This window comes from Bacillus rossius, chromosome 2, assembly GCF_032445375.1.
Source record: "Bacillus rossius redtenbacheri isolate Brsri chromosome 2, Brsri_v3, whole genome shotgun sequence".
Classification (NCBI taxonomy): Eukaryota; Metazoa; Arthropoda; class Insecta; order Phasmatodea; family Bacillidae; genus Bacillus; species Bacillus rossius.
In genome coordinates, this window is record NC_086331.1 from 9690013 (window position 1) to 9712800 (window position 22788).

At 35.8% G+C, this 22788-nt stretch overlaps 1 protein-coding gene across 2 annotated transcripts in view; it reads right to left on the reverse strand.

Annotated features, from left to right (window-relative positions):
* Positions 1-22788, reverse strand: part of LOC134529080 (tyrosine-protein phosphatase 69D) — a 112778-nt gene that overhangs the window by 44863 nt on the left and 45127 nt on the right. The window contains exons 10-14 of one of the 2 annotated variants that reach the window (XM_063362787.1): positions 22260-22597; positions 22046-22177; positions 21538-21941; positions 17835-18075; positions 17594-17738 (exon numbers count right to left, since the gene is read on the reverse strand). In XM_063362787.1, the coding sequence (XP_063218857.1) occupies positions 17594-17738; positions 17835-18075; positions 21538-21941; positions 22046-22177; positions 22260-22597 (1260 nt within the window). The remainder of the gene's footprint in view (positions 1-17593; positions 17739-17834; positions 18076-21537; positions 21942-22045; positions 22178-22259; positions 22598-22788) is intronic. The other variant, XM_063362788.1, reaches the window with a different exon arrangement.

The window sequence follows — 22788 nt, forward strand, 5'->3', positions numbered from 1 at the left end:
TTTTAAAGTTTTTGCACTAATTTTTTGCTGAACGCTAGTGGAAAATTGGATAAACAATTCAAAACACTGCATATTTTTGATATTTCAAACTTGAAAGCAAACTATTATTTGTATTCGTTTTGTCACATGTACCAGAAGTGTGAAAAAATAAATTAACGTCAACAACACCACAAAACACGGACACTCCATTGAGCTAGCTAATAAAAACAAGTTTCAACATAGTTTCAACAACGTATAAATATACAGTCACAATTGATCTAACACCATGTGACACAGTAGCAGCTTACTTGCTGTATGTATATATGACAAAACAGACGTTGCGATTAACAAACAAAATTTAAAAAACGTAAATAAAGGTTTCGAATTTTAGATGGAATTAGCAGAAATTTTGTTTATGATATTGATTAACTAACATACAGTTAACCTGGCTGTAGTTTAAAAAAAAATGTGTAAATAACTAGGCTGTACACGTTTAAATACAAGGTATTTAATCACTAATTTAGGTGTACTTTACATAGGATTTTAAAAAAATTCACATTTTTTGTAAAATTGATTGGATTTTACTGCATTTTGCAGTTCACAAAAAATTTTCTGGATCAATATGTGAAATAGAGCAGGTTCTGGAAAAAATAAGGCCAATAGGAACTAAAATGAATCATTGGTTTGTGGTTTTGATTATGTTAAGTTAAATTAAGTTAGCAATATAAACATATTTTATGTAGAATTATTGTCTTACTTAACCTAACCAACATTTAACTTTAGTATTAGTTGTCTAATTTCCCAGAAGCCACTACACTACACATTTACTTTTTTTCTCCCCTATTTATTTGTTACATGTGCAAAAATATTTTTAGTGGGATTTTAATTCTCATTCTTAATATTCCAAATATATTCATATTCGAGAATAATATGGTATTTAGTTTTTATTCAATTTGAACTAAAAAACTGATATTAGCAAAGGCGTAAATACAACATACCTAGTATGAAAATTTACTAATACGGTTTTGTATAATAATTTCCCTGAGTTTTCCAGGTTTTCCAGATTTTCCCTGTCTGCGGGATCACTGATAATTTTTTATGAGAGGAATCAATAAACATATACAATATACATATTAAAATAATATCATGAATATATTTTCTGCATTTTCTTACATTTTTGCTCTGTTTGATATGACAGTCCATGGTTTCGTTGGAGCAATTAAAATGTTTTGCCAGGTGAGAGAATATGAGCAAAATAAAACAATTTTACAATATACATATTTATTTTTACAAAATCAATTACATTTTTATGGCATTGTCTAAAAATCAGACTGTTGTATGGTTACTGTAAGGTTATCTTCAGTAAAGAAAAAAACATGGCTGCCAACATCATAGAAGTGCAACATCTTGGACAGGTAAGAAATACAAGAGAAAAAAAAAGCTAATATTCTGTATAATTTCTCTTTATTCAAGACATAATAAACAAAGTGTAGAATTTTAAAAGTGAGAGAATATTTTAATTAATTTGTAAATTGTTACTCTTAATACAAAGAAAATCTTATATCCTAAAGAAAACTGAAACCAAAATGGCATCTTTTGGTTCCTACTTCCCTCCATAATTTCATACAGTACCTATGCTATTGATACCCCTACTTTTCACTGAATTGAAGTCAGTGAATGATGTAAACAAGCTTAATATTGATGATGTCATTGTAAATGATTAAGAATATAAAACAGTTCGGCCAATATGTACTTATTACCAAGGTAATATGACTTGGAGTCCCAATTCCTATGTTATATGCATGCAATTCAAGGGACTGACATGTTTATACTTTATATTGAATTATATGTGCATGAGGGTGACATTAAGGGCTCCGCCTACACGGGCACACATATGATGTGCAGAGCTTCAGGAAAAACGTGATTTCAAAACTACTCAAGAAATCCGAGTGGGGTCTGCTCACGAAAAACATTTAAGAGTTCGCTGAGGGCCGAAAAGTACTTTTGATTTCTGATTAGGTTTTTAAACTGTAGTTTTAGAAGAGTTAAAATGGCTAAAAAAACATGTTTTCAGAGTAATTTTTTGGTGTAAAACAACCAGTACAAATTCTTGAAAGCACTTAAGGGACTTGCATTACACCTTTATCTTAATTTCCGCGCAATATAATGTTACAGTCACCGCTCAAATTTCACAGTTATCCTGTGACGACGAGAAGACTGTGCGCCAGTCCAGAGGAGACAGCGCGCTATAAGCACCAGCGAGTGTCGCGCTTATCATCCCGCCTCACTAACACACATACACCCTTGACAAGGCGGGCACCTTAAGTGAGAAACCATCATAATAGTTTAGAAGCAAAAACTTATATATTTCATTCAATTTTACATGCTTTATATTAGCTTCACCTGTATGTTTGTTTGTCTGTCCGTCTGTAACTCTTTCGACTAAGAGTGAGTGGCTCATCACTGTAAAATGTCCCACCAATTTCATTACGTTCGTTAGCCGAGCGGTCTAAGGCGCGCGACTTCTGGGACGTCAGCTTTCGGATTCAGTGATCATGGGTTCTACTCCCGGCCATGCCGAAAAAAAAATGTTTTTTTTTTTTTTTTCGGTAAATTCTAAGATTATATCCATACATTAACTGTAAATGATTCGGAGAGACTTTACCATTTCTTTGTGACGTTGCAACTCCAAATAGTTATCTCAGATGGTAATAGGTAGTGTCGGTAACTCATTTCCCTATGATAATTATACATAAATATAGTTTAAAAAACTAAAAAAAACATGCTTTTAAAGAATATCAAACTAAAAAGTTAAAAATAAATATAGTTTAAAAAACTAAAGAAACATGCTTTTAAAGATTATCAAACTAAAAAGTTAAAAATAATTTTAAAATTTAATTTATGACAATAGTATATAAGCAATACTAGTATAAATGAGAAAAAAGCATGGGGCGCTTAATATACAAAAAATATGGCACCATGACAACAGTGAAGAATTTTTTGGAACTGTGAGTTTGAATTTATTTCGGCACCAGGTTTTAAATACTCTTTTTCTTCAATGGGTAATTCACTCTAAATTTAAGTAAAGAAAAGAAGCTCAGAATTTTTATATCTCCTGCTGGAGTGTCCACATGTATTCGGGTTAGCCCGCCTTCAACCGGCAGATATGGCAGGTTACATTGTTGATAGGGCACTCACTAGGTGGTACGACAAGCATCAATTAGTTAACTTGTGCCACAAGAAGTGTGGTATGTAATATTCTGTGCAGTGAGTGGCAACAAAGCCAGTTGATTTGTACTATGTCATATTTTTAATGCCAATTTGTTTTAACCAGTCCTAGTTTCTGGATTTAAAATAATTTCTAAAATGCCAAGTAATAATTTCAGCATGGTCAGGCTCCAACTAGTCTTCGCACTGGAAAATACTAACATGCATAAATTTAAAACTAATGACTGTACAGTTAGTGATGTTTAAATAGTTCTGCAATTAATTAAATATTTGGTTTCTTTTCACCAGTAAAACAAGTTAGAAGAAACATGCATGATATGAAAACAGAGACTTTACAGTCAATACACATATTTCTGTCACATCCATAGAACTTAATTACTTCTATGGTCTTTAGTTTCAAGTTTAACTGATTCGATTCCCTTTTCACAAATCCATATTTAGTCTATGAATCAAACTGAGACATTTACATAACTGTACGAGACTGTTTATAGGTATTAACAGAGACAAATGCTAAGTGTGAATTATTTTATGGTGCCCTGACGTGAATATATTTCGTCATTTCGTATGTACAGAGGCAGTAAATATTTATTTACTGTATTATTGACTGTAGAGGAAGTTTGTAAATATTAAGATTATTTGTCGTGGTTGTGAAAAAAATATCAAACTGCAATCAATTATCTCCAGAATCCAGAATTTATATTCCCGATACAGATTTGCATCGTAAGCATTGGTATTAGGCCTGGGCGAATATCAGTTTTTTGGTTTTAATCAAATACAAATATCAAATTATTCGTGAATACGAATTTCAAATTTTATTATTATTTATTTATTATTTATTTAATATTTGTTGCATGTCTACCTACAGCTTATGGCCTTGGGTGGTAGGCACGATACAAACAACACAAATACATACAGACCGAACAAAACAATACAAAATACAAGACAACAAAACAAAATGATACACACAACATGCAACATTTAACAATTAGTAAATAATTTATTTGCAAATTTTATAATGTAGAAAATAAGAATAACACAACAAAAACTAACTTGAAACAATATGATTACTAACCACAAGAAAGAAAAAAAAATTAAGTTAGGAATAGTTGTATTTTTTTAAATTTTATTTTGCTATCTAATTCAAGAAATAACCTTCCATATTTATTATAATTTTTAGTTATTCTGTTTAATAGATCATTTGTTTTACTTAACGTACAAATTAAAGATTGATTACGACTATTGAAAGTAGGTATTCTAATTCCAGTATTGTGAAGAAAATAGTTACAATTAATTGTATTTTTGTAACAATTGTGTAAAAATAATGCATCTAATAATTTGAATAGTAAGAATTACAGGGTGGCTACCAAACTGTAAAGAATAAATTCCCTGACTTTCCCAGGACAATCATTTTTATTCCCTGACCATGCCTCAATTTTTTTAAGCGTAAAACCTTCTTATTTTTGCATTTTAACTAACTTATCAGATAACATACACAAATATAATGTCAAACCAAAATCAGACAATAATATATTTTAGAAATTAAAATTTTTCGATTATAGTGTATGTTAAGTGATGATGAAATTGCTAATATTTAGTGAATTATATATAGGTCCTAATGAACGTACACATTCTTAAGCAATATTAGCAAACAATCTCACTTAAGAGTTTTGATTAGTTTTTCTATGTCTAATTGTAAGGTAACAAATTAGAAGAGTAATGGGTCTTTTTTCTTAATAATGTACGTAATTTTGTTGCCTGTAAATAATAACACATTTTTTGTTGAATATTTATAAAACTTAAAAAAAAATTTGATTATAGTGTATGTTAAGTGAATATTAAAAACAGAACTGTTATATACGCCATTTTACCCAATTATGTAAAAAATTATTGTTTTATTTACTCATTTGATGTATAATACCCAAAAAGGATAATAATCTAGGCGTTCACAACACTGATCATTATAAAAAAATAACTACTATAACATACAAAGAAGATCGCCTGCAGTAGCGGTAGCAAAGCGAACGAACTATCTGTGACCTGTCTTCTTTGAATTCGAGATGGGAGCGGACGAACTAAAAGAGCGGACCAGTTCGCCAAGGAGCTGCGAACTAAAGCTGGAATCACAATGCCCCGACGGGTCCGACACGACAGGCCCGACAAACTGTCGTGCAGCATCTCAGCACAGAGGAGATATATACTCTGTGATCTCAGCACGACAGATTTAAAAGCGTAGGGTCACAATACCACGACAAAAATAACCCGACGATTTTCAATTTGGCCTTCGGCAAATCGTGCCAAAGTAAATACTTCAATTAAAATGCATTATAAATGCGCTAAAAACAAAGTAGGTTCTTTTATTTATTATTTTCAGTTGAAGTGCAAAAAAACATTTAGTCGTCTGCGATACGAAGTAAGGTTAAGTTGATTCGTAAAACAAAGAGCTACAAGCTACAATAGTTACAAGGAAACAAGATAAAAATATGTCAGTGAGGGACAGAAAAATACACCTGATGTTAGCTGTGCGAAGAATTAAAAAGAAACAAAATGTTAAAAGATGGATTCTAAACTAAAGTCTTTAACAATAAACACGATTATAACTGTTTATGTTTATACAAACAGACTAAAGCCCTTTTCACAATACCGCGACGCGACGCGATGTGACGTGACGTCATACCAAACCAGCCCAATCACAACTACATCGGCCGCGATGCGCGACAGCTCACTTGGCGACGAGGCTGTTTCGTCGCTTCGGCGAAGTCGCTAATGACGTCAGAAATAACAGCCAATCAGAAACACGATTGTGGTAAAGAAGAAGAAGAACTGAAAACAAGAGTTAAGAAACAATGTATTGTTGCATCTAAGTAATGTTACTAAACAACACGTGGATTTTGTTCAATTGAAATGAGTTTTGAAGAGCGTCTAATTGATAAAGTTCAGAAAAAGCCGTGTTTGTACGATGTTTCTAGTAACAAATATTGTAATCAGACGGAGAAAAATAATGCTTGGTTAGAAATATATTATGGGCTTCGCGATTCCTATCCATAATTAAATGCTTCTACCATTCAGTCAGTGTACAAATATAATAACAATCTGAATATTACCGCCAAAAACTTTTGTTTACAACCATGTTGTAAAATATCCCCAGCAGAGTGCAGGCTGGTTCGGTTTTTTTCGCCAGCTGAATGGCGATCGCGTCGCGCTATTATGAAGTGCACTAGCTGGCGACATATATTTACGTCGCTACCTTCGCTACATCGCGTCGCCAGATCGTGTTGCATCGCGGTATTGTGAAAAGGCCTTAAGGCAAGCTACACATTTTTTCAATTCACCCACACGTAAAACGAAATTTCACTTTTCAGCAAAAAGATTTACCAAGTAGGTAAATATTTTTTAAATTTAGTTCTGTACTGTTTACTTTCCGTTGCCATTTTCTTTTCTGTCGGGCAGCCCGACACGACGAAATTAGAAATAGAATCTATTCCTTGCGGGCCGTCGGGGTGCGTATTTTGTCGGGCTGACGTCACCGCGAGCTTGTATTTCATTGACTATTGAACTTGTCGGGGCCGTCGGGGCATTGTGATTCCAGCATAAAAGGAGTGCTCCCGGTCGCGAACTATTATGCGCAAGTCTAATGATTAGCTACTCTTAATATTTACCTTTCACTTTTCTTATCCTGTATTGGAATTCATTTAAAAAATGGTTTACTCCATAAAAGTAAAGGGCTAAAATTTTGAATATAACCGAATAAACACTTTAACTCATTAATCACCTTTACTCTTAGCTTTCAGCAAAGGCAATATTCTTCCCAAGCCCACACGTTCATATCTGATCCCGCGCACATGTTTTTTTCATCTTTGTCTTCTACTTCTATTCTCTCCTTTTTAGCTTCAGAACAAAGCCCGACTAGTTTACTAAATAATACTGAAAACCTGTACACGCCACTAATCAAAACGTTGACACAAAGAGGACAGCAAAATAAAATAAATAGTACATCTGAAAAATAAAACGTAGAGAAGCACTACACGACTGGGAACAAAAAAAAACACACACGTTTTCATCCCAAAACGTTCGTGTACTTGTACCACAGTTGCCAATAATACGAGAAACAAAAATAAAACTATCTCGGTCATATCGGTGTACTATGAGCTATAAAACTAGTAAGCATAGAATAATTTGGTACACGTACCATTACTATGGTGGCAATACAATGCTTGCGCGCGCGCGCCAGCCGGTTATTATCAGCAACGCAAACACAGCAAAGTGTTTTTCATGGACCCGCATTTCAGTTAATAATTCGCTACATACAATTAACAAAGACTATGAATAATATTAAGCTGTAAAATGCTGCAGCAGGAACTTTAGACAAGATTTAATTTTTTCCCTGAGTATTTGAAAAATTTCCTGACTTTTCCATGACTTTTCCCTGCTGGCAAAATTCCCGGTTTTCCCGGTTGGTCGCCACCCTGAATTAGAATTAGAATTCCACTAAAGACATTTTTTCACGTTATGTAATAACTTCGGAAAATTAGACAAATGTTACTTATGTAAAAGGTTGGCTAAGTCAAGTCAGCTACAATAACTATATGGAAAATGTTTGTTAAATAATTTACATTACGAAATAGCAGTTTTTTAGTTGTGCATATAACCTAACCTAACTTAGCCTAAAAAACCAATCTTTCATTTCAGTTCTTATTCGCCTTATTTTCCACAACCTGCTAATCTACCAACATTTTGATCCAGAAAATTTTAGTGAATTGCAATCTATTTTACGAAAAGTGAATTATTTTTTTTAAGGTTTGTATTCCAAATTAGTGATTAAATGAGCTCATATTTTCATTTTAAACCATAGTTATTCACGTGTTTTCATTGTTATGGCAGCCAGGTAAATTGTATTTTAGTTCAGCAATATTATAAACACAATTTTGCTAGTTTCATCGTGCATCTTAACCCTTATTAACTTTTAACGTAACGTATAATAAATCGATGAACGCCGGATGCATGCACGAAAAAGTGTCCCATAACGCACATTGTCCCACTACGATGTGTCCCATTACGCTCATTGTACGCTTGCGCCGCATCTATCTCTCTTCCACTCGATTGGAACAACCATCGATTTGACTTTTCAATCATGTTTTCATCGTTTGAATTATTAATATTATGTAATTTAACGATGTCCACCGATTTTCAGCACAATCGGTACAGTTATTTAAAAGTAATAGTGAATTTTCAAATACGTTTTTGTACGAACAAAGGTGTTTTACAGTTACACATAATAATTCAAATTACACCCGGGATCTTTTGCACAATGTTTTAAAAAATATTGTAACACATTATAAATAAGTTTGGTGTATTTGGGATGCATATAGGTTATAAAATCATGTTAAAAAAAACGAAATAATATTATTCCCCTACGGTGCTGCCATCTACGGTGACGAACGCATACCGAACGAATCGCACTATCTATCCGTTTCCACGACAACCAGGCACTCGTTAATACATATTTTCCTTTGTTTATTGCGAGGGGTGTTATTATTAATGAATTATAAATAAAATTTCGTGCCTGGAGCCACAATTGCATATCATTTTGAGCACTGGAAGACATAAAAACTAGGGATGGGTCGGTACCGGTTCACGGTTCTCGGTTCCTACGGTTCTCAGCATTTTAACCGGCACCGAGAACCGCAGCTAAAATGTCGGTGCCGGTACCAGTACCGGCAGTATAGCAAAACCCTTTATGAAAATAGTCCTTCACTACAACTTAGCTGCAGCATGAAATGGCTCAACTCACATCCAATTCACATATGAATTATTTTTTTGGACTTCTGTGGAATAATATTCATCTCTAACTATAAAATAAATTACACGTGAAAATATTTAATGTTCTCGTCACATCTGTAAACAAAGTACGTTTTACAATCAAAATATAACAGTTGAAGGTGCCATAGATGTAGTTCATAGATGTGTGCAACTCTATAACGTGCCTCAGCAAGGATGTGAGAACAGAAAGACGCCATGTTTGTTTCAATTTGTTTTTAAAAATAGGCAGTTAATTGAGTCGTTGACACGTAAGTAAGGGTGACTGGTGTATTGTAAATTCCACAGAATATTTGTTTAATAGAATTAATGATTGATTTCAAATTTTCCATAATAATTTTCGGAATTATAAAATTTTATGCATTTTTTTGTGCAGTCCTTGGGTGTCTAAGTTCACTGCATCTGCAGCCATCTAGTGTAATGGCTAGTAACTTTCTCTTTTAGGTAAACGGGATTGCTCTGAAGGGGGGATATATATATATATATATATATATATATATATATATATATATATATATATATATATATACATACATACATACATATACATATATTTATTTTAAGTATAGTGTTATATGGATGTGCAGATGTATTTTACTATTGGCTGGTCAAACTAAATGCTTGTTGACACTTGTAAAGTATAATTATTCTGGCCAAATAGACCCAATTGTGTAAGAAATGGCATCAGAAGTATGGCAGTAATTTACTGTTGACTGCAAACAAACTGAATTCAATGTAGGCAATAAATTTGATGGACAATTTAATATTTTAATTCTTTGAAAGTTCACCATCATTGTATTTATTTCCATTATTGTAACATTTTCTTTTTATTCCTATTTTTTAAAGGAGGGTGTATGTAGATTTGTTGAAGTAATTACTAGATTATTATAGTAAATTTTAGTTTTATTAAGTGTACCTACTCTATATTATTTCGAATTTATTTTTTTATTAATACATATTACATTTTTAATAGGTTGGTGTGTTTACTGTAGCTTGAAAACTGTACTAAACCTTTTAATTTGCTTTGATAGCTTCTTTAAAGACAAACATTATGCCTATGCATTTCTTTGTAAGCATACAATAAAAACCATTGAGGACAGAACAATACAAACAAATTATTATTTTCAGTGTTATAAACAGTAAATTGTTGAAGATGTAAGTCTGGTACACAGGCTTTTTAGTGCTTTTTTGTAGCCAAAGCAATAAATAGTTTATTACTTAAAACACCTCATAAATAATGTGTGAATAATATTTACTTTATTGTTTAAGTCAGAACCGAGAACCGAGAACCGATTTTTAAGAACCGGTACCGAACTGAGAACCGGGAAAAAACAGGAATTGACCCATCACTAATAAAAACCTAAAATATTCTCGACAAATTTTAATCTCGGCCCCAGCACACCACAAGCGTCTGGGTTGGAGATTAAAGCCGAAATTATTTCTTAAACATACTAATAATTATTTTATTAACTGCAAGGGCATTTTTATTAAATTCTACGTTTAATTTCACGACGAACAAACTTTGTTGTTAAATGTGTAATTGCGAAACAGTGTAAAACATTCTCAACAATCTTCAAGTTAAATAGCAAACATGTATAAAAGTTATAGTTAAAATAATCTCTTCGTTAAAGTAATAAACATATTTGAATTAATGAGTGCAAATAAAAGTAAATTTATCAATTAAATTGTAGATTTCATTTCACTCCTTCTTTGTATCCATACAAAATAGTGATAATTCAATAAAAATGATTCAATTTTATTCATAAAAGTATGCAATCAATTCATCAATGTTTTGTTATGACGTCACGTTAAACTATCGTCCGTAAACCGACTTTACAGACAACCAATATTTTTTTATATACAATTGAGTCACAGCGTCAGTTTCGTCATAGATATATACAGCAAGTAAGCTGCTTTTGTATCACATGGTGTTAGATTGATTGTGACTATTGACTTATAAGCTGCTGAAACTATGACAATTACAGTAAGTCCTCGGTTTACGTCGGGGTTACGTTCCTGAAAACCGCGACGTAAATAGAAACGACGCAAAATGAGCCATGTTTCATGCTGCCGGAAGCGCTGGCATACAGACGTGACAACGGGCAATTTTATCAGCAAATGACAACCGACAGCGTGGGAAACAAGTCCAACTAGTACTTCTCAGCTTTATAGAATGGTTATTTAACCAGCTGCTTTATTACCTTTATTGATTGAAATATAAAAACTGATATATAGTACATACTGTACGTAATATAAACGCATAATGCATTCAAAGTGTAAGGATACAAAGTGGTTTAGCGCTACACAGATTTTACTTTGAGTCATTCGCGGGAGAAAACAACTGTTTTCTTTTGGAGACTGGTAAGAACAAAGTCAAAAGAAATGCATACATACAATAAAAGTACTATAAGTATGACAAACATTGAGAGCCCTTGATTTAAAATAATCACATGAAGTAATAAACACCTAAAAGAGGTTATACAATAGCGCGGCACAATTCTTACAATTTACGTACGGGAATAATTCTAATAAAAATCAATGTAAAATATTTTTCATGAGAAACACTACTTTAAATTTACGTCGCAAACAATATAAATTATATCATTTTACGTAACATTTTAAATGAAAAAGCTCTGAATACACTACACATTGTGAATAGAATTCCAAAAAGGATGACGTGACAAGTTTGTCAATTAATTCCGAGTCACTTTGAACATTTTCCGATTCCTTTCCTACACACATGGAAGCTGTCGCCGCCTTTGATGTTCCGCCGAAGAAAGCATGAAGTGTTGTCTGCTTGGTTGTCTGCTTCTTTTTCTCCTTGAGGAGCTCCTCGTAGCACCTAACACTCTCCATTACGTTTCGCCGCACTTTAGAGCTCCGTTCCTCATTTATGTCTTTTTCAGAAAAAATTTGCAATGCCATTTTGACATGGCCTAAGGCGGAGGTTAGTTCTTTCACTGTGATGTCTGTTTTCACTTCCGGGTCATCATCTTCACTATCAGTGTTGTCTGCTGCAGGATTAATTACCAGCTGGTGTAGCTATTCGTTTGTAAGCTCTTCTACATTAGCATCCAAGACTTCGTCAATGTCCGCGCGTACGTCTACAGCAGGAGAGGCATCTTCAAATCCCTTAAAATTATGTAGGCAATCAGGCCACAGTTTACCCCACGTCGAGTTCAAGCACTTTTTAGTGACCTCAGTCCATGCTTCTCCAATATTCTTGATAGCATGCAAAATGTTGTAGCCACGCCAGTACTCCTTGATTGTAGGCTTATCCTCACCATCTGTACCTTCAAGCAGCTGTTGGAATGTACGCCGCAAATAATAGGCCTTGAACGATGTGATGACGCCTTGGTCTAGTGGTTGCAAGATAGCTGTGATGTTTGGAGGAAGAAAAACCACTTTCAAATTTTCATGCATTTCTACTACCTCGGGTGGGTGACTAGGTGAGTTGTCGATCAGAAGGAGAATTTTAAAGTCAAGGTTCTCCTTGGAACAGTACTCTTTCCATGCAGGGATGGCATACAAGTTAAGCCATTCCCTGAACAGGGGGCCAGTTATCCAGGCCTTATTATTTGCTCTTAAAATCACTGGCAGGTGCTCCTTTGAGTAACCTTTCAAGGCTCGTGGGTTGGCTGACTTGGTTATCAGCAGCAGTTTCATTTTACTGTCGCCAGCTGCATTTTCCGCCAACAATACTGTCACACGATCCTTTGCAGCCTTGAAACCAGGCGCAGTCCTCTCTTGTTTAGCGATGTAGGTTCTCGCCGGCATTCTTTTCCAGAAAAGTCCCGTTTCATCTGCATTGAAAACTTGTTTCGGCATGTAGCCACCTTCTTCAATGATCTTCTCAAGTTTCGGGATGAATTCCTTTGCGGCGTCAGTGTCGGAACTTGCTGCCTCGCCTGTCAGTTTTATATTATGGAAACTGTACCTGGCTTTAAATCGCTGAAACCACCCACGGCTGGCATTAAACACTTCCTCTTTAACGGTTGAAGTACCTTCAACATTTTTCATTTCCTCATTGTACAATGATAGAGCTTTGCTTTGAATAAGCCTTAAATTTACAGAGCAATTGTGCTGGTTCTGTGTTTCAATCCATACAGCAAGCATCTTCTCCATTTTCTCCATAGCGCTATTACGTGTATAACTCGTCTTTGTAGCACTGACAGATGACATGTTCAGTAAACTACTCTTAATTTTGTCCGCGTTTGATCGAATTGTACGAACTGTGGTAGGTGGCAGACCTAACACTTTACTAATCTCAACAGCCCACTCGCCCGAATCGAAACATCTCAAAACTTCCATTTTCGTGGCTAATGAAACATGTGTTCTGTTTTATTTTTTGAAATTGCATTTGAAGATAAATTTAGTCGTTTGGAAGACATCTTATGAAGAAAAAATCATAAATTGCAGTGAGCTGATACAGTAGGCCTACTACAAACGCATTTAATCACGATAAAGTTAACAACGGCACGTTTAAAACTCCGGCCAACTCAATGATATCATAGCGACTGAAGTGCCAAGGAGTTGGACGAAAAGGGGTAGGAGAAAATGCTGTGTCGTTGCGGGAAGTAGATAACACTTCTACGTGCGAGATACGTGGGTGGCCGAGCGGGCGGGCTGGTAGTATTGCATCACCGCGCGGAGAGCAGCGGAGAGCAGGAAGCGTCCCTCATGATGTATGATAAGATAAGGCGGTGAACGTGTAGCTTACACTACATAGCATAAATTAACTACCGAAGGAAACAAAGAATTATAAACGAATTATATACGGTGTTTTGGTTAAAATAAAGATTTACGGTCATTGTAAACGACGTTATTGTGAATCGGCGACAACTTAAATTGAAACATGAGTACTCAAACATTAGCGACGTTAATCCGAAACGACGTAAATCGGTACGACGTAAATATAGGACTTACTGTACCTATTTTAATGCCCATCTCAATGGAGTGGCCATGTTTACTGATGTTGTAGTCCATGGTTGTTGACTTTTGTTATTTTTTCCACTTCTGGTGTGTGTCACGAAAAGAATAAAAATAATAATTTGTTTTCACATTTGAAATGACAAATAAGCCGTGTTTTGAATTATTTACGTAATTAATTAATTCAGTCACTGTTTAGCGAGACAGTAGCGAAAAAAAAATTTTCTATGCTTTTTGCATGGTTAAAACATCACTTACTGTTCATGTTTTTCATTATGAAGTCCCATGAAAAATCAAAAAAGGGTATTTATATAGCACAAATAACTTAATCTCACCAGTGAACTTTTGTATATGACAAACTTATGCGGTATGCGCTGTCAAGTATTCGTAAGGAAACAAATATTCATTATTTTGAAGTGTTAGTACCGTGTTTTCTCGTATAATCGTCGCACATTTTATTCTAAAATCAAGTTTGAAAAGAAGGGGTGCGACGATTGAGGAAAAAATTTTTTTGTTAGGTAACGTTATTCATAAAAACAAAACCTGTTCATGGAAATTACGTTTATTTAAAAAAAGGTGGAGTATACAATAGCACACCAAACAATCTATATTACCGTATTTACTCGCGTAAAGGCCCCCCTTTTTTCCCCAAATTTTGACTCCAAAAAAGGGGAGGGGGCCTATACGCGAATTTGGAGGAAAAAATAGATTTTTCTTTTCAAGTTGTGCGTCTTTGTTCGAATGAGGAAGGCGGGGGAGGCAGCGACGCGGCAGGAGGGAGAGAGAGGCAACGACTCCGCAGGGGGGAGAGGCAGCGCTGTATCAGGGGGGGGAGAGGCAGAGGCAGCGCTGTGGCAGGAGGGGAGAGAGGCAGAGGCGTGGCTTAACCTCCCTCCTGCCAGCTAGCCAGCCAACCAGACAAAGGAGTGTTAGAATCCTTGACCCACTTCCCTTCCTCCTTCACTTCCCCTCTTCTTCTCCGACAACACTGCACATCAACACAGCGCGCGAGTCCAGCTTTCTTTATCTTTATGTCGTTTGAGATAGGACTAACTGCTTACGTCTGGCATGCCTCACGACGGTCCTACTGAGAACGGACAAACTATAATACCAGTCTCTGTATCACTGCCGCTTACAAAATCACCTCCCGCCGGTCACAATACATGGCTTGTTGTTTGATGCATGCCAAGCTGCCCTGCCCTCAGATAAACCCAGAAAAACATGTTTTTAAATTTTTTCTCAAAAATGTTTACAAAACAAGGAGGGGAGCTTATACGCGGGCGGGGTCTTTACGCGAGTAAATACGGTAATAATTCCTTAAGTAAAAGCCTTTCTTCAACTTTAAATAGAATAACCAAAACTCTAACGCGAACGCAAGCCAATTGAATCTGACGTGAACGAACGTGTTGTAGTACACACTTGCCACGAAAGAATGCGGGCTATCAAATGTAGTTAACTCGGCACCTGACAGAGAGCGCGCGCGTTGCATCCAATCGGCGAGATATCGATATTCGACTACATGCGTGCGCTCTATACGGGAAGCAACATAACCAAACATGAATGATGCGCTGGCTACATTTTTATAAGCGGTACGCCGCGGTAACGCAGACAATCAGACAAAGGAAATACCGTTTAAAAACGTCTTTAAAAGAAAATTTACACGTCAGACAACTTTGTATTTCCGTTAATTAAATAAATAAGTGGTACAGTGAAACCTCTATTTAACAAATCTCAAGGGACCAAAATTTGTTGTGTTTGTTGTAAAGGGGTTTGTTAAATGGAGGTTTCGCACGATATATTTCTAGACATCATAAGGCTTCACATAAATGGCTAGAACTGTCTTTCTGGCTGTTTAATACAATATGAGGAATTAAACATGAAAAAGTACATAGAATACACTTGTTTAGTGGCCAACCATTTTATGCTTGGAAATTATCAATTCCCATCCCCATTGCTTCCTGGCATGCCTTTTCTTGTAAAATCGGCCCAGAGACGTTGATGTTAGATGCCCTAGTCTCCATTAGCCAGTCAAACTTGCCCAAATCATCATTTTCACATACTTTCACACGTTTTCGATTTGTTCCTACCAGAGAAGCGTTGTTTTCGATCTGTTCCAGGTTGGATAGTCTAAAGTGTAGACGCCGGGATGTCGAAACGTTTAGCTATATTACTTTTTTTTCCACCTTCATCAGCTGCATTTTAAATTTCTAATTTTATTTTAATGTCAATCTATCGCCGCTTTTTAGGATTAGAATTCATTTTACAGTAGTACCGTGTTGATTTCCGTAATTACGTGTGGAAATAAATAAACAACAGTGAAAACTGAAAAAACAGAAATTGTACTGCACCATAGTTAAAAATATTTACGTGTGCGCATCTTTAACCATAGAAACGCAAAATATACTAGTTGTTCGTCTTGCCAGAGCGATGGTACGAGAGGTTTCCGCCACTAGCGCAAAATGTACCCGCCATTTTGAACTAAGTGTGGCATGTTTACACGACGTGTTATCCATGATGCTTTGTTTATTTATTGTATTCTGCGATGGTGCATATTATTTTAAGGTTATACGCACGTTTTTTTAAGCAGTGAATGCAAAAAAATTAGTTGATGTCGTGTAGAAGATGTTTATTTTTGCGTGTTTTTCAAAAGCGGCAGTTCGTTGTAAAGGGAATTTCACTATTTCGGAACAAATAAAATTCAGTATTTAGAGGTTAAAACAGCATTGATCTTATGGAGGTTCAACGGGACCAAAATTTTATTTCTTTGTATGGGGTTTTTCGTTAAATAGAATATTCGTTAACGGAGGTTTTACTATAATACCTAAATTAAATTTTAGATTATACCTACACCGCGGCGACGCAGATGATCAGATAAAGGAAATAATGTTTAAAAACGTCTTTATAAGAAAATTTACACGTCAAACAACTTCGTATATTTCCGTTAATTTATTAAGTAAGTGGTAATGACCGAATAAATATTAGATTTCTACTTTAAAATACATTGTTTTATACGGAAAAGATACCTGCACAAAGCGCTCGGCATCTACTAGCGAGACCAAAAACATCATGCGACGTTTACGCGAGAATTTTTTTTATCCCAATTTTGACAGCCTAAACTATGGTTACGACAATTACGCACGTGCGACCATTATGCGATAAAACACGGTATTCGAGGTTGAATCGAATACAAATATTTTATTATTCGTATCTGTATTCATAAATTTGAATATTCGCACAGGCCTAATTGATATTCCTGGTCTGGTAAAACTATCCTCAATCAGAAAGTCTTAATGGCATTTTTATAAGGGTCAATCTTACATTATGTGTGCAGTAAAATAATTACATGTCATCTACACTTAACATGATCTATGATGTATTGATGATAACCTGCTAGATTAGATTTGAAATAAGACACACAGAAAATACTAAACAAATAAAAAAAAATTCACAAATACAAGAGTTATACACTAAAAAGGACATTTGGAAGCCTTCACTAAGTTGTGAGTAAATGAAAAAAAAAACACGACAACACATACACATTATAGGTACAAACAAATAACACTCCAAGAGTCTTAAGTTAACAATACTATCAACGAGCAACCATCTCAATAATAAGCGAGACGTACCAAAAAATTGCACCTACCTCAAATTCTTGCTGGAAACCGTAGTCGGAATCGCGATGCCGTTCGACGTACGCGGCCACCAGCTGACTTTTGGACACGGGAGACATATCTGGCGGGCTGGACGAGACCAACACTTGTCTTCCTCGCAAGCTTCTGCATAAATGTCTAGATTGAATCAATCACACCAACTTTAAAAAAAAAATAAAACTCGGGGATGCGGGGGCGGGAATGACCGGCGGGGACGGGACGTCGGGGACTTGCCTGAAGGAGCTGGTGAAGGTCATCTCCACGCCCTGGGCCTCCGCCACCTGCTTGGTGTAGTGCTGCAGGGTGCACAGCGACAGTAGCAGCAGTAGCACCACTAGCACCAGGCCGCACAGCACTTGCAGCACTATCACCAGCACCTGGGGCGACTCGTCCGCCTGCAGCACCTCCGGCCCGGCGCTCAGCGTCCGGAAGTAGCCGCTGTACGCCGACAACTGGCTGCTCTCCGCCCCGACCACTTCCAACAAACCACGCCGTCCGTGCAGCACCCGTCTACCCGCAAGTACATGTCCGACGTGGTAACTAGAGACCTGAAAAATTCGCGGGTTCATTTCGTGTTATGCTAAAATCCAAATAATTATACCCTAGTTAGTGCTGCTTCTGTCATCGGTTCACTGTTAATCTGGAGGACTTAGAGACCCTCGCTCGTAGAAGTGTCGAATCGCAGGCCACCCGGTCGAGACGACCCGCGAGTCAGCAGCCAATGAACGGTTGGCATTTGCCCGAGTGTGTAGAGGATATTGGAGTCTATCCTGCAGGTCATTGAACCCGCAAATTTTTCCGGTCTCTAGTGGTAACATATCGTAAATCGATGAACGCCGGCTGCACGCACGGAAAATTGTCACGTTCCGCCCGAGCCGAGCGTGCGAGAACCGGCCAACCACCGTGCGAGAAAATCTTCTATGATATCAAACAGGTCGAGGCGGGCATTTTTAACTAATTGTTCGTGATTATATTCAAACAAGTTAATTAAATTAAATTTTTGCAAAAAACTGTAAATAATATTTGAAAATTAAAAAAGTATGCAATTTTTTCATCAATGTTTTCTTATGACGTTATCATGTAACATCATCGTCTGTAAACCGACTTTACAGACAACCCCCTTCTTTTTTTTTTACATTATCTCATTCCAGAATACAGGACAAAAGGTGTTCAAAAGTTAGGCTTGGCTATTAAGATAAATAAAAATACTCTTAAAGCAACATAAATATTAATGAACAATTAAAATATCCTCCACATCACACAGTCAAACATGGATTTATTTCATGGAAATTTATTTCAAGGAAATTGCTCAAGCACCTGACATTGTTCATTCATTAAATTACACTGTGAAATTGCTTTTCTTTTCGGAATACCACCGCTATTTAAATAAATTTATATTTAATTTTGAAAACTTATCAGTTTCTTGCCAGAGACAACTGAACATAGACTTCGTGGGGAAAAAAGGCATATTTTGATGTACAGGGTACATGATAGGTCACACGGTCCATCTTACGACCCCACTCACCCCTCTATTTCAAAACCCTATTCTCGAAAACCGAGAGGGTTTTACTGGAAATTTTCTTACTTGTAGCTTACATCCAAAACGAGCCCAAACATTTAGAAAATTCACATTGTAAGGATATTGGTGTTTGATTGTGTATGATGACTAATTTACATGATTCATAGTAATAAATATTTGAGATGGGTCGAGTCTTGGTTTATAGAGTCGAGCCGAGCCGAGTTGGGTCAGATTGACTCGACTCAAAAACCGAGTCACATATTTTATCAAGTTCGAGACTCAAAACACGTTTTGAGTTAAGTACCAGTATCGTTACATTATAGCACTTTATTATAGGTTGTCTTAACGTTTCTGCCAAGTCATTAATACAGCAAGAATTGATAATGACCTTCAAACAAAACAAATCCAGTGCAAACCTAACTTTGCCCGCTACCATGCTACGGCGCTATAATAGGTACAAGTGCAACCAAACCTAGCCCTACCTTTATTTATGAACGTGACGTTGTAATGTGATTTCGTCGATAGTGGAGACAGTTTATAGGACAAAATTATGTCACATGACCATTTTATATTTAAAAAAACTTGGAAAACAGCGTGAACTGTTTTCATTTTGTTTTACATCCTGTGTTTTCTTCAAATATGGTACCGCATTTGTTTACACGATACGTCAATGGATTTTCACTGAAGAAACATTTGTACCAAAACGCACATGTATTAATAATCATCACATTTATCGTGTCCCCGTTTATAATAACTCGTATAAGAGAGAGACTCGTACAAGAGATTTCCGTAACCTAAAATTAAAAACACTAAATAATTACATTATAATATTTAGTAAATAACATCCAAGCCGTGAAGCGTGAAAATGGCTGCGTGTTAGGCCAGCCAGCCAGCCTTGCATTTTGCGTGTCAATAACGTTTAAGATAAAATTACTTTCTTTTTGTTTGAATAAAATATAATAACAACAACGCTCATGCATTTTATTTTGCAATCAGTTACTGATCGCCAAATCAAATGCATGAAATATTTATTTATTAACCATATTGATATTCTTGTAGTTGTAACAGTTCCGGGTGAATAATCATGCAGCAGAAAGTGTATTTACATTGAGAAGTTACGTAGGTAACTCGACGTTTGCAACACTGACTAGTGAAAAGCCAAAAACGGCATACGAATTTCGGCAAAAGTAAATACTGATACAAATATTAAGTGAATTTTAAATGGAGAAAAAATTGAAACACGGTTGACCACATAAGCTTAGTTTTTTATATTTAAATAACATAATGATTTGCTAATTAATCATTTAAAATATTTAAATAATGCAGATGCATCTTGGATACACAATTATTATATCAATGGACGTGTAGTAATATTTTATTTTTCATATTTGATGCAAAAAAAAATATAAAATTATGAAACTCTAACTGACTCGACCTCTTCAAAAATTTTGTGGCTCAAACTCTACTCGACTAGAAATATGAATTGCTAAACTTGGCTCGGCTCAAATCGAAGCCAAAAAACCTCAACTCGTCAATCTCTAATAAATATAATACTAGACATGTTCACCATTTTGCAGCACTGGATTCTACTGATGTAGGGTTGTTAGGATAGTGAAGCCTCTTTTAAAAGTTTTTAAATGGTTGACTGGAATTTTATCATAAAGTTCATAATTGTAAAAAATATAAAATTATTATAGAATATAATAATTGTTCAACAAAATTATTTCTAAATTAGGTCAGCTAAAGTTTCAATTTGTTAGAGCTAACTTCTTGATAAACACCTGTATTGTGATTGCATGTATAAGTGTACATCCATAGGAATCTGTGCCAAAATGCACACTGACCTGATTTAATTTATGTTAAGCACGCTGAAAATGCATGCGTTATTGTAAATTATATTTTTAAAACATTTGTTTCAATATAATGGTTGTCATTACTGCAAAGAGTGTATCAGAAAATTTCATTCTTAGACAAGCAAAATAAATTAGTAAAAAAAAAATATGGCGGTATACAAAACTAATATTCATACAAATATTCTTGCAGGTTTAAATACATTTCCATACACACAAAATTCCACTCAGCTATTAGAGAATATTTTCATGACTGATTAATACTAAAAAAAAAAAAAAAAAGAAGAATTTAATGTCTTAATATTGTTTATACGCCTGGTATATTCAATCTCCCCAAACCTATCAGGGAAATGGTTTACTAACTAACTAAATCACAAAATATGCAAACAAACTTGCCAATTCTAAGGGAGGGGTTCAAGAGTCGTGATAAAATCATAAGTGCAAGATTTTTAGTGTTCATACTTGCATGCATCAACAAATGCAACGTACTAAGTAACTCACATCTATCCATGCAGTCCTGGATATGTTTCTATTACACAAACTTTATCTTAAAATGTAGCGAACATACCAATGACTTCCACAAATCCAGTGTAGTTGCTTGTTGTGTCCAACTGGCCATCGTAAACTATCTGCTGCTTCAGCTCTGGTTCTTGGTTGGCTGTCTGGGCCGACGAACTGGGCATCGGCAGCAAGACGTGGCCTGCGGAAGCTGGTTCTGCCCGACGCACACGCATCAGTTCTGCTGGAGAAGCACTCGACCGCAGGTCCGAAAACATTGCCTCCAACAACGCCAGACTGTCGTTCTGAGGTGGTCTGTCGCCAACTGAAGTGATTTCTGTTCCGCTCAACGGTGGGGTGACAGAAGGTGTGTGCAACGAACCAATCAGCACGCCAGCACAATGACGACAAGGTGCACTACTGGCGTTTGCAGTCTGACCGTCACCAATAAATACTTCCACATTTAACGTGTCACTGAAACATCAGAAACACGTATAACCAAAGCACAATAGCAAACTTACCAGTATTTAAATATTAAAAGGTATGAAACACCCACGAAACTACAAATTTGCAATTACCTGTCAAACATTTCTGCAACATAGGCACCACCTCTTTTGGAATGTACTTCATCGTAAGAAGAAATAGGAATATCTTCCGGATGTGGTAGATCCGCCACGCTTTGCTGAGGTTCCAGTTTCAACACAAATATCCTGAAAATGTGAACGGAAGTTTAAATGTGTTTGAGAGCTTACTAATTACATCAGCTCATGATTAACCCACACAATCCATTACCTGTAACAACAAATAGGGCCGTTGCGCTCGGAAACCCGAGGAAGAGTCAGTCTGAACAACCACTTGCCATAATATTCCACCTTGGTCCATGTGAAATGATTCATCTGGTCTCTGTCGGGAACAGTCGGGGGCATCTGGCAGTGCACCACTGCCTCTGCCCCTCGACTCTTGCTCCTCGTCACGCCCGACACTTTCACTGTGTAATTTGTGTTTGCTGGAACCATGTCAAACCTAGTGCTGTTTAGTTTTTCATTTACAAACTTTTTTTGAGTGTTGAATTTCACTTCTTGCATGACATTGCGGTCGTTTTTAAAAACTGCTATACCCTCAAGAATAACCTGCCAAAAGCAACAGAAAATATCAACAAACAATGTTATTGCCACAAGTTATTTTTACATATTTCTCGGTTAAGTTATGGAAAAATATTACAAAACCAAAACAATAAATAACATAAATATCACTACACAACATTAACATTGATTTTATAAGGTGAACTGAAGTTCTAATTTTATTTCAAGACATTTTTAGT